At 58.0% G+C, this 12,506-nt stretch overlaps 2 protein-coding genes across 2 annotated transcripts; both read right to left on the bottom strand.

The window, feature by feature from the left end:
- Positions 1-142: 142 nt before the first annotated feature.
- On the bottom strand, positions 143-3,799 carry PtrM4_078120 (EntF, Non-ribosomal peptide synthetase module protein; the record flags this gene model as incomplete). The annotated part of the gene is made up of 1 exon (XM_066106314.1): positions 143-3,799. The coding sequence occupies one exon, from the start codon at positions 3,797-3,799 to the stop codon at positions 143-145; it is 3,657 nt and encodes a 1,218-aa protein (XP_065963252.1).
- A 326-nt stretch (positions 3,800-4,125) lies between these two features.
- PtrM4_078110 (EntF, Non-ribosomal peptide synthetase module protein) lies at positions 4,126-12,460 on the bottom strand (the record flags this gene model as incomplete). The annotated part of the gene is made up of 2 exons (XM_066106313.1): positions 4,126-6,105; positions 6,161-12,460. 2 exons carry the CDS (start codon positions 12,458-12,460, stop codon positions 4,126-4,128), a joined length of 8,280 nt encoding a protein of 2,759 aa, XP_065963251.1.
- Between the last annotated feature and the right edge of the window lie 46 nt (positions 12,461-12,506).

The following is a 12,506-nucleotide window of genomic DNA, read 5'->3' as shown; positions in this document are numbered from 1 at the left end:
GAATGAGCTAGAGCGGCAAGCATAAGCTCCACAGGACGCGTCTGAAATACATCGTTGCAGGGTCCGAGCAGGGCCGAGGTTGTCTGTTCGTTGAGTGCAAACTGTTTCGATACCACACTCCCGCGTTTGACAGCATCAGGTTCTATGCCCCAGTAGGACAGTGACTCCCAGAAGCCACCTCGTCTTGAGCCACGCCACTAGGGCATTTGTGCTTGGTAGCATGTTCCGTTTGGAGAGCCTGCCAGGCTTGAAAGGGGACGGCGGGCACAGCGGGAAGCTTCCGCGAGAGAAGCAGGTCCTCCAACTCTTCGAGAAGCACACGCCACGAAACCAGATCGATCACCAAGTGGTGAATGGCGATAAACAGCAGTTGGCGCTGACCCTGATCGCACAGGACTGCTGCCAGCACAGGACCATTCTGTACATCCAGCCCGTCTCGGCTCTGTCGGATCGCTTCACTAACGTCCTTGCTGTCGATGCACCGCACATAGTCCACCGTAAAGGAGGCACTACCGCGATCGGATATATGTTGCTGCCACCTACCTCCAGCCGTCTGGCTGAACAAAGCTCGGAGCATGGAATGCCGTCGAACAAGGGTTTTGAACGCTGCGCGCAGCGATTCGAGGTTTGTCAAGCTGCTGAGCTCTAGGAAAAAGCTCTGGTCAAAGCAAGCGCTGCCAGTGCTCTCGAGCCGGAGATATAGCTCCTGAATCGGCGTCAGACTAAAGTGCCTGTTCACTGGGTCTTCCATCACAAGATTGGAAGAGAAGTGATTCCGCGACATGCGGTGAGCCAAACGGGAAATGGTTTTCTGTTCGAGGATATCGGCTGTAGTGACTGAGATTTGGAGCGACCGCGCGGTCGAAGAGACCTGCATGGCTGTGATCGAGTCGCCGCCCAGGCGGAAGAAGCTGTCGTCCAGCCCGATGCTGTCTGCGTCGATGTTGAGCACCTGCGCCCACAGCTGCTGCATTGCCTTCTCCTTGTCTGTCGACGGCTGCCGCTTTGGTCCCTGGCTGCGCGTGCGCAGCTCCGCCAGCTGCTGGGCTGAGAATGTAGCCCCAATCTCGCGCAGCCGCTTGCGGTCTGTCTTACCCGACGTTGTCATGGGAAGCTGCGCGACTGAAAAGTAGACTCCGGGTACCATGTAGCTAGGCAGCCGCTCGCTGAGCTGGCTGTCCACCTGGGAGGGGAAGAAAACGCGTGCAGAGGAGCCGTCTCCATCGGAAACCTCTTCCTCTTTCTGTTCCACAAAGACAGCCACCGTCGCCTTGTCTTTGTCGTCTCCCGGCATGATCACTTCTACTGCCATACGTCCTACTTCCGGCATGCACTCGCGCACGTGGTGCTCAATCTCCCCAAGCTCCACCCGCTGCCCGCGTACCTTGACCTGCGCATCTTTGCGGTTGACGTACACTAGATTGCCGTCTGCATTGTAGTAGACGAGGTCGCCGGTCTTGTACAGCCGGCCGCGCCGGCCCGCGTGCTGGTCGCATCCCTCCAGCAGCCAGGCCGGGTCGTCGATGAACGCGGCCGCCGTCTTCTCTGCGTCGTTCAGGTAGCCGCGCGCCAGGATCGGTCCCTCAACGAGCAGCTCACCCACCGCGCCCAGGGGAGCCAGCTTGTGGTGGTCGTTGGGGTCCACCACCCAGCTGACCGACGCAACAGACTTGCCGAGCAAGCCTGTGTAAAAGCCAAGAGTACCGGAGTAGAAAGTGCAAAGAACGCAACACTCAGTAGGACCATATGTAGTTATCTGACGGGCATAAGGGCTCCATCTGTTCCAGTCGTGATCTGTTACAAGTTCTGCTCCGAGGATAAGATTTTGTAATCCCGGGATGCGCTCTGGATCGAGAAGCTTCGCAACAGTAGGCGTGAGGTGTGCCCAATTCGCGTCCAGAGCATTTATTGCTTTCAAAAGATCATCTTTCTTGTCGCTTTCTGATGGGACGCAAGTACAGCCACCCATTAGAAGCGTAGTCCATATCTCGGTAATGCTAACGTCGAACGTGTAAGAAGAGAATTGGAGAAAGCGCGAGTCGCTTGTAAGGTTATAGGCTTTTCCGTGACCCAAGCAGCTGGTCAATATTGCCCTGTGCTCAATCACCACGCCCTTGGGCTTTCCCGTGCTCCCAGACGTGAACAGCACATAGGCAGGGTTGTCTGGCTGTGCCTTTGTGCGAGTTGTCGTCCTTTTGTCGGTTGTGCTGGCCTCGCTGGCCTCGCTGGGCAGCTCACGCATGGCAGCCTCGCTGACCACCACGACGGTGCGGTTGCCGCCGCTGCAGAGCGTCGAGTGCTGTGCCGAAGCAAGCACCACTCTGGCGCCAGTCTGCCGGAAGATCTCCTCGTGCCGACTTGCTGGGTGTTCTGGGTCTAGGGGAGCGAAGGCGCCGCCAGCCTTGAGCACTGCCAGCATGGCCACCACCGTCCACATCGACTTCTCGAAGCACAGAGGAACAATGGCTTCGGGCCCGACGCCCAAACCCACTAGGTAGCCGGCCAGCCTGGACGACAGCTCGTCCAGCTCGCCGTACTTCATCTCGCCGTCCCACGCGCAGATGGCCGCCGCGTCAGGTCGTGCCCGCGCCTGCTCCACAAACAGCTCGTGCACGCACCGCTCCACCACCGGAGGAACCTCTCCATTCCACTTCCACAGCTGTTGTCTGTCCTCGGGAGTGAGCGTATCAATCTCAGCAACTGTCGTCTTGCCACCGGCTTCCGCCAGCTGCTGCGCGACGAAGCCAAGCTGGCCCAGCATCCTCTGCACTTGCCACTGCTCGATGATCTGTGGATCAAAGCTGGCCGTGATCTGCACTCGCTCCGTAGCTAGCGTGCACTGCACCATCAGTGCGTAAGTCGTGAAGTCCTGCAGCTCTGACTTGGTCTGCCATCTTCCTAGTGACTTGTCGCTCTCTAGACCGTCATCAGCTGGCTGCACTATCAGCAGCGTCTGGAAGCCACAGGCGTGCTGCGCATCCGCTCCCATCTTGGCGATCCGCTGCAATCCTGTCTGCTCGTATGGGATCATCTCGGTTGCCTGTTGTTGCACAGCAGCAAGGAGGGCTGGTACGGTCCAGTCTCTTGGTAAACGCACCCGCACAGGCACCGTCGCAATTGCCGGGCCCACTATATCCTCAATGCCTGCCACCGGCGCGTTGCGGCCCGTCACCGTGGCGCCAAAGACGACGTCGTCTGAGCTGGTGTAGTTACCCGCAACAATAGCCCACGCCGCGCGGATCAGCGTTGATGTAGTGGTATCGGATGCCATTGTCCTGGGGAGCGGCGGGCATTGGTGCTCTAACATTGCATTTGCCACTGGCTGATGTATTGATGGGGGAAGTGGCGGGAACATTGTCGCCTCGCAGCCGGCGAGTGTAGTCTGCCAGTAGTTGGTAGTGGCCTCCTGATCTTGCTGACTAAGGTACTGGACGAAAGCGTTAAAGCCTGGCCGCTCTTCAAGAACACCACCATTGTATGCTTTCTCTACAGCGCCCAGGATGCGAGGCAGAGACCAGCCGTCGTAGAGAGCGTGGTGCATTGTCCACACAAACCAGCGCCTTCCACCGTCTCTCTCCTTGACAAAAGCGTAGCGTGCCAGACAGTCGCCCGGCTGCATAGACGCCGCTTTGTCCTCTGCCAGGTACGTTCCCAGATGGTCTGCTTCCATCCACTGTATATCGCCTGCTACCACCACCTGCAGAAGGCCCAACCTGCTGTGCTGCACGATGCGCGTGCGTAGCATCATCGATTGCTTCACAACCTGCTCCCACGCCGCCCGTAGAGCGCTTTCATCCATGCTGACTGACAGCTCTAGTACACTCTGCATAATATAGTCACCCGCCCGCTTTGACGTGAGCGACATCAGGCCCTCCTGAAGCGGCGAGCACGGGTAGATGTCTTCCACCAGGTCCTTGTCTATGTTGCAGCCAGCAGCGACTTCCTCCTGGATACGTGCTGTGTCGACGTCGGAGTTGATGTTCAGAAGGGAGAAGGGCACAATGCTCTGCGCCACAGCTGGATCTACTCCGCCAGCCCAAGCGGCCAAATCGACGAGCCTGGGATGCTGGAAAGTGGCTGCGACGGTAAGGTGAACATTCTGCTTGCGTGCCTCGGCCACCAGCTTCATGGCTGCGATCGAGTCGCCGCCCAGGCGAAGAAGCTGTCGTCCAGCCCGATGCTGTCTGCGTCGATGTTGAGCACCTGCGCCCACAGCTGCTGCATTGCCTTCTCCTTGTCTGTCGACGGCTGCCGCTTTGGTCCCTGGCTGCGCGTGCGCAGCTCCGCCAGCTGCTGGGCTGAGAATGTAGCCCCAATCTCGCGCAGCCGCTTGCGGTCCGTCTTGCCCGACGTTGTCATGGGAAGCTGCGCGACTGAAAAGTAGACTCCGGGTACCATGTAGCTAGGCAGCCGCTCGCTGAGCTGGCTGTCCACCTGGGAGGGGAAGAAAACGCGTGCAGAGGAGCCGTCTCCATCGGAAACCTCTTCCTCTTTCTGTTCCACAAAGACAGCCACCGTCGCCTTGTCTTTGTCGTCTCCCGGCATGATCACTTCTACTGCCATACGTCCTACTTCCGGCATGCACTCGCGCACGTGGTGCTCAATCTCCCCAAGCTCCACCCGCTGCCCGCGTACCTTGACCTGCGCATCTTTGCGGTTGACGTACACTAGATTGCCGTCTGCATTGTAGTAGACGAGGTCGCCGGTCTTGTACAGCCGGCCGCGCCGGCCCGCGTGCTGGTCGCATCCCTCCAGCAGCCAGGCCGGGTCGTCGATGAACGCGGCCGCCGTCTTCTCTGCGTCGTTCAGGTAGCCGCGCGCCAGGATCGGTCCCTCAACGAGCAGCTCACCCACCGCGCCCAGGGGAGCCAGCTTGTGGTGGTCGTTGGGGTCCACCACCCAGCTGACCGACGCAACAGACTTGCCGAGCAAGCCTGTGTAAAAGCCAAGAGTACCGGAGTAGAAAGTGCAAAGAACGCAACACTCAGTAGGACCATATGCAGTTATCTGACGGGCATAAGGGCTCCATCTGTTCCAGTCGTGATCTGTTACAAGTTCTGCTCCGAGGATAAGATTTTGTAATCCCGGGATGCGCTCTGGATCGAGAAGCTTCGCAACAGTGGACGTGAGGTATGCCCAATTCGCGTCCAGAGCATTTATTGCTTTCGAAAGATCATCTTTCTTGTCGCTTTCTGATGGGACGCAAGTACAGCCACCCACTAGAAGCGTAGTCCATATCTCGGTAATGCTAACGTCGAACGTGTAAGAAGAGAATTGGAGAAAGCGCGAGTCGCTTGTAAGGTTAAAGGCTTTTCCGTGACCCAAGCAGCTGGTCAATATTGCCCTGTGCTCAATCACCACGCCCTTGGGCTTTCCCGTGCTCCCAGACGTGAACAGCACATAGGCAGGGTTGTCTGGCTGTGCCTTTGTGCGAGTTGTCGTCCTTTTGTCGGTTGTGCTGGCCTCGCTGGCCTCGCTGGGCAGCTCACGCATGGCAGCCTCGCTGACCACCACGACGGTGCGGTTGCCGCCGCTGCAGAGCGTCGAGTGCTGTGCCGAAGCAAGCACCACTCTGGCGCCAGTCTGCCGGAAGATCTCCTCGTGCCGACTTGCTGGGTGTTCTGGGTCTAGGGGAGCGAAGGCGCCGCCAGCCTTGAGCACTGCCAGCATGGCCACCACCGTCCACATCGACTTCTCGAAGCACAGAGGAACAATGGCTTCGGGCCCGACGCCCAAACCCACTAGGTAGCCGGCCAGCCTGGACGACAGCTCGTCCAGCTCGCCGTACTTCATCTCGCCGTCCCACGCGCAGATGGCCGCCGCGTCAGGTCGTGCCCGCGCCTGCTCCACAAACAGCTCGTGCACGCACCGCTCCACCACCGGAGGAACCTCTCCATTCCACTTCCACAGCTGTTGCTGCTGTCTCTTTGAGAGGATCTGCAGGTCGCCTATCGTGGATGTCGTTTTTGTGATGATGCCATAGATCGCTTGGCTCAAGCTCTCTGCAAGATTGGCGGCTTGGGCATCGTCAATGCAGCGGGTCTGATAATGGATTTCGATCTCCATCACAGAGCGATTGTATCCAGCCCCTATGTTAATAGCATACTACATCCAGCAGGTTAGTAAGGGGCCATGCATCACCGCTCATACATGAACTCACCTCAGTCGGATCCGATCCGCTCTGACCGCGGAAATCAATCTCAGAATCGTTAACAGCCATTGTGTCATCGATCCGTTGAAGCGATAGGATTGTGTTGAACAAAGCGTTCGCCCCCAGCCCAAGCATGCTGTGCACGCTCGCGAGAGAGATGTTCTGATGCGGCAGGCTGTTTGTATAGTCGCTCTGCACTGCCCTCAGCACATCCATCACAGTCTTATGTTCATCCAGCTGCACTCTGCATGCAATCGTTGTAATAAGCGGGCCAAAGATATTGGCGACATCCTCGACCGGCAAGTCCCGTCTCGAGGAGAGATTTCCAAAGCACGGGGTCGTCGCTCCAGTGTATCGGCTTAGGACCAGGGCCCATGCTGTCTGTATGATAGTAGCTATGGTGATGTCCCATGTCTGGCAAAATGTATGGACGGCATTTGCGTCAATGTCAGGCACATGCACTGTTCCATCTCTGTAGCATACATCTTGAGGCTCTGCCATCGAAGAGAAAAAGCATGGCTCGACGCCATCAAGGTACCTTGCCCAGTAAGCATGCGTCTCCTCCTGTTCCTGTTGGGTTAGATACGAAACGACATCTCGGAACCGCCCGCTGTCTGGATTAAGGTTGGCACTGTATGCACTTTGCAAGTCGCGCAAGATGACGCCGCGAGAGTGGGCGTCAAAGATGGCGTGGTTAATATCTAGGCATAGATAGGCCTTTCCATTATCAAGCTGGCAAATGAACATGCGATGCTGCAGGCCACTGTCTTGCTGAGCTAAAGTGTCCTGGTGGGCGCGGAACATGGCAAGAGTTGCTGTGTCTCCCGCTGCTCGGAAGAATGATATGCTGGGTTGTGGATCTTTCAGCACTACGTTCGTGGTTCCTAAACTTCCAGGCACGTTATCGACCAGCAGTGCCCGCAATAGCGAATGCCGGCGTACCACAGCCTCCCAAGCTTGCTGCAGCCGAGTGCAATTGACCTGGTTTTGCTGCGTCGGTATGACTTCAAAGATAGACGATACCCGATATGCATCTGGATCTCTGCTCTGGCTGATGAGGATCCCCTCCTGCATGGGCAGACACGGAAAGACGTCCTCGACCTCTTCAGGTTGGACGCCAAGCTCTGCAAGTGTATCGTTCTGGAAGCTGTCCAGATCTTCGTAGGTTTTGAACGCGAGTGGCAGGTCGCTCAGCGTCCATTGCTTATGCTTCTTCTGCAGGAGAGTCGCCATCTCAACCAGGGCCATCTCGTAGCGCTCGATCCAGTTGGCTACTTGCTGCTGGCGCTTCGCTTTGCTGTCGCTTGTAACAGTCACGTGCATGCGCCCCTTTTCGACAACCGCAGATACGTCGAACAAAGCGAACCTCGGGGCCTCTAACATCGATGCTGGCTCACATCCGTCCGGAGCTGGCAGGGTTTTGAACAGCGAGTCTGTGCGCTCGAGCTGCTGGTACACGCCTTGATAATTGAATATTACTTCCACAGGGAACATGGACGCGAACACATCCGAAGTGTCAGCATCGGCAAACCGCGAGGCAAAATAGGATCGGCCGTTGTCAGGGAACTTGCGCATGCCATCTTTGGTGTGCCGGATGACCTCAAGCAGGTCGCCTCTGGTGTGACTCGGCACCTGAATGGGGAGCATGCTCGTGAACCATCCCACAGTGCGAGAGAGATCAATGCCGGCATCCCAAGGCTCGCGGCCGTGGCTCTCGTTAAAGATGGTGGGCGGAGCTCGGTCGGAGAAGGCAATAGCAAAAGAATGAGCTAGAGCGGCAAGCATAAGCTCCACAGGACGCGTCTGAAATACATCGTTGCAGGGTCCGAGCAGGGCCGAGGTTGTCTGTTCGTTGAGTGCAAACTGTTTCGATACCACACTCCCGCGTTTGACAGCATCAGGTTCTATGCCCCAGTAGGACAGTGACTCCCCAGAAGCCACCTCGTCTTGAGCCACGCCACTAGGGCATTTGTGCTTGGTAGCATGTTCCGTTTGGAGAGCCTGCCAGGCTTGAAAGGGGACGGCGGGCACAGCGGGAAGCTTCCGCGAGAGAAGCAGGTCCTCCAACTCTTCGAGAAGCACACGCCACGAAACCAGATCGATCACCAAGTGGTGAATGGCGATAAACAGCAGTTGGCGCTGACCCTGATCGCACAGGACTGCTGCCAGCACAGGACCATTCTGTACATCCAGCCCGTCTCGGCTCTGTCGGATCGCTTCACTAACGTCCTTGCTGTCGATGCACCGCACATAGTCCACCGTAAAGGAGGCACTACCGCGATCGGATATATGTTGCTGCCACCTACCTCCAGCCGTCTGGCTGAACAAAGCTCGGAGCATGGAATGCCGTCGAACAAGGGTTTTGAACGCTGCGCGCAGCGATTCGAGGTTTGTCAAGCTGCTGAGCTCTAGGAAAAAGCTCTGGTCAAAGCAAGCGCTGCCAGTGCTCTCGAGCCGGAGATATAGCTCCTGAATCGGCGTCAGACTAAAGTGCCTGTTCACTGGGTCTTCCATCACAAGATTGGAAGAGAAGTGATTCCGCGACATGCGGTGAGCCAAACGGGAAATGGTTTTCTGTTCGAGGATATCGGCTGTAGTGACTGAGATTTGGAGCGACCGCGCGGTCGAAGAGACCTGCATGGCTGTGATCGAGTCGCCGCCCAGGCGGAAGAAGCTGTCGTCCAGCCCGATGCTGTCTGCGTCGATGTTGAGCACCTGCGCCCACAGCTGCTGCATTGCCTTCTCCTTGTCTGTCGACGGCTGCCGCTTTGGTCCCTGGCTGCGCGTGCGCAGCTCCGCCAGCTGCTGGGCTGAGAATGTAGCCCCAATCTCGCGCAGCCGCTTGCGGTCTGTCTTACCCGACGTTGTCATGGGAAGCTGCGCGACTGAAAAGTAGACTCCGGGTACCATGTAGCTAGGCAGCCGCTCGCTGAGCTGGCTGTCCACCTGGGAGGGGAAGAAAACGCGTGCAGAGGAGCCGTCTCCATCGGAAACCTCTTCCTCTTTCTGTTCCACAAAGACAGCCACCGTCGCCTTGTCTTTGTCGTCTCCCGGCATGATCACTTCTACTGCCATACGTCCTACTTCCGGCATGCACTCGCGCACGTGGTGCTCAATCTCCCCAAGCTCCACCCGCTGCCCGCGTACCTTGACCTGCGCATCTTTGCGGTTGACGTACACTAGATTGCCGTCTGCATTGTAGTAGACGAGGTCGCCGGTCTTGTACAGCCGGCCGCGCCGGCCCGCGTGCTGGTCGCATCCCTCCAGCAGCCAGGCCGGGTCGTCGATGAACGCGGCCGCCGTCTTCTCTGCGTCGTTCAGGTAGCCGCGCGCCAGGATCGGTCCCTCAACGAGCAGCTCACCCACCGCGCCCAGGGGAGCCAGCTTGTGGTGGTCGTTGGGGTCCACCACCCAGCTGACCGACGCAACAGACTTGCCGAGCAAGCCTGTGTAAAAGCCAAGAGTACCGGAGTAGAAAGTGCAAAGAACGCAACACTCAGTAGGACCATATGCAGTTATCTGACGGGCATAAGGGCTCCATCTGTTCCAGTCGTGATCTGTTACAAGTTCTGCTCCGAGGATAAGATTTTGTAATCCCGGGATGCGCTCTGGATCGAGAAGCTTCGCAACAGTGGACGTGAGGTATGCCCAATTCGCGTCCAGAGCATTTATTGCTTTCGAAAGATCATCTTTCTTGTCGCTTTCTGATGGGACGCAAGTACAGCCACCCACTAGAAGCGTAGTCCATATCTCGGTAATGCTAACGTCGAACGTGTAAGAAGAGAATTGGAGAAAGCGCGAGTCGCTTGTAAGGTTAAAGGCTTTTCCGTGACCCAAGCAGCTGGTCAATATTGCCCTGTGCTCAATCACCACGCCCTTGGGCTTTCCCGTGCTCCCAGACGTGAACAGCACATAGGCAGGGTTGTCTGGCTGTGCCTTTGTGCGAGTTGTCGTCCTTTTGTCGGTTGTGCTGGCCTCGCTGGCCTCGCTGGGCAGCTCACGCATGGCAGCCTCGCTGACCACCACGACGGTGCGGTTGCCGCCGCTGCAGAGCGTCGAGTGCTGTGCCGAAGCAAGCACCACTCTGGCGCCAGTCTGCCGGAAGATCTCCTCGTGCCGACTTGCTGGGTGTTCTGGGTCCAGGGGAGCGAAGGCGCCGCCAGCCTTGAGCACTGCCAGCATGGCCACCACCGTCCACATCGACTTCTCGAAGCACAGAGGAACAATGGCTTCGGGCCCGACGCCCAAACCCACTAGGTAGCCGGCCAGCCTGGACGACAGCTCGTCCAGCTCGCCGTACTTCATCTCGCCGTCCCACGCGCAGATGGCCGCCGCGTCAGGTCGTGCCCGCGCCTGCTCCACAAACAGCTCGTGCACGCACCGCTCCACCACCGGAGGAACCTCTCCATTCCACTTCCACAGCTGTTGTCTGTCCTCGGGAGTGAGCGTATCAATCTCAGCAACTGTCGTCTTGCCACCGGCTTCCGCCAGCTGCTGCGCGACGAAGCCAAGCTGGCCCAGCATCCTCTGCACTTGCCACTGCTCGATGACCTGTGGATCAAAGCTGGCCGTGATCTGCACTCGCTCCGTAGCTAGCGTGCACTGTACCATCAGTGCGTAAGTCGTGAAGTCCTGCAGCTCTGACTTGGTCTGCCATCTTCCTAGTGACTTGTCGCTCTCTAGACCGTCATCAGCTGGCTGCACTATCAGCAGCGTCTGGAAGCCACAGGCGTGCTGCGCATCCGCTCCCATCTTGGCGATCCGCTGCAATCCTGTCTGCTCGTATGGGATCATCTCGGTTGCCTGTTGTTGCACAGCAGCAAGGAGGGCTGGTACGGTCCAGTCTCTTGGTAAACGCACCCGCACAGGCACCGTCGCAATTGCCGGGCCCACTATATCCTCAATGCCTGCCACCGGCGCGTTGCGGCCCGTCACCGTGGCGCCAAAGACGACGTCGTCTGAGCTGGTGTAGTTACCCGCAACAATAGCCCACGCCGCGCGGATCAGCGTTGATGTAGTGGTATCGGATGCCATTGTCCTGGGGAGCGGCGGGCATTGGTGCTCTAACATTGCATTTGCCACTGGCTGATGTATTGATGGGGGAAGTGGCGGGAACATTGTCGCCTCGCAGCCGGCGAGTGTAGTCTGCCAGTAGTTGGTAGTGGCCTCCTGATCTTGCTGACTAAGGTACTGGACGAAAGCGTTAAAGCCTGGCCGCTCTTCAAGAACACCACCATTGTATGCTTTCTCTACAGCGCCCAGGATGCGAGGCAGAGACCAGCCGTCGTAGAGAGCGTGGTGCATTGTCCACACAAACCAGCGCCTTCCACCGTCTCTCTCCTTGACAAAAGCGTAGCGTGCCAGACAGTCGCCCGGCTGCATAGACGCCGCTTTGTCCTCTGCCAGGTACGTTCCCAGATGGTCTGCTTCCATCCACTGTATATCGCCTGCTACCACCACCTGCAGAAGGCCCAACCTGCTGTGCTGCACGATGCGCGTGCGTAGCATCATCGATTGCTTCACAACCTGCTCCCACGCCGCCCGTAGAGCGCTTTCATCCATGCTGACTGACAGCTCTAGTACACTCTGCATAATATAGTCACCCGCCCGCTTTGACGTGAGCGACATCAGGCCCTCCTGAAGCGGCGAGCACGGGTAGATGTCTTCCACCAGGTCCTTGTCTATGTTGCAGCCAGCAGCGACTTCCTCCTGGATACGTGCTGTGTCGACGTCGGAGTTGATGTTCAGAAGGGAGAAGGGCACAATGCTCTGCGCCACAGCTGGATCTACTCCGCCAGCCCAAGCGGCCAAATCGACGAGCCTGGGATGCTGGAAAGTGGCTGCGACGGTAAGGTGAACATTCTGCTTGCGTGCCTCGGCCACCAGCTTCATGGCTGCGATCGAGTCGCCGCCCAGGCGGAAGAAGCTGTCGTCCAGCCCGATGCTGTCTGCGTCGATGTTGAGCACCTGCGCCCACAGCTGCTGCATTGCCTTCTCCTTGTCTGTCGACGGCTGCCGCTTTGGTCCCTGGCTGCGCGTGCGCAGCTCCGCCAGCTGCTGGGCTGAGAATGTAGCCCCAATCTCGCGCAGCCGCTTGCGGTCCGTCTTGCCCGACGTTGTCATGGGAAGCTGCGCGACTGAAAAGTAGACTCCGGGTACCATGTAGCTAGGCAGCCGCTCGCTGAGCTGGCTGTCCACCTGGGAGGGGAAGAAAACGCGTGCAGAGGAGCCGTCTCCATCGGAAACCTCTTCCTCTTTCTGTTCCACAAAGACAGCCACCGTCGCCTTGTCTTTGTCGTCTCCCGGCATGATCACTTCTACTGCCATACGTCCTACTTCCGGCATGCACTCGCGC

This window comes from Pyrenophora tritici-repentis, chromosome 3 (genome assembly GCF_003171515.1).
Source record: "Pyrenophora tritici-repentis strain M4 chromosome 3, whole genome shotgun sequence".
In the NCBI taxonomy this organism is placed as follows: Eukaryota; Fungi; Ascomycota; class Dothideomycetes; order Pleosporales; family Pleosporaceae; genus Pyrenophora; species Pyrenophora tritici-repentis.
The sequence above is the reverse complement of the archived record's forward strand: the minus strand, read 5'-3'. Positions and strand labels throughout refer to the sequence as shown.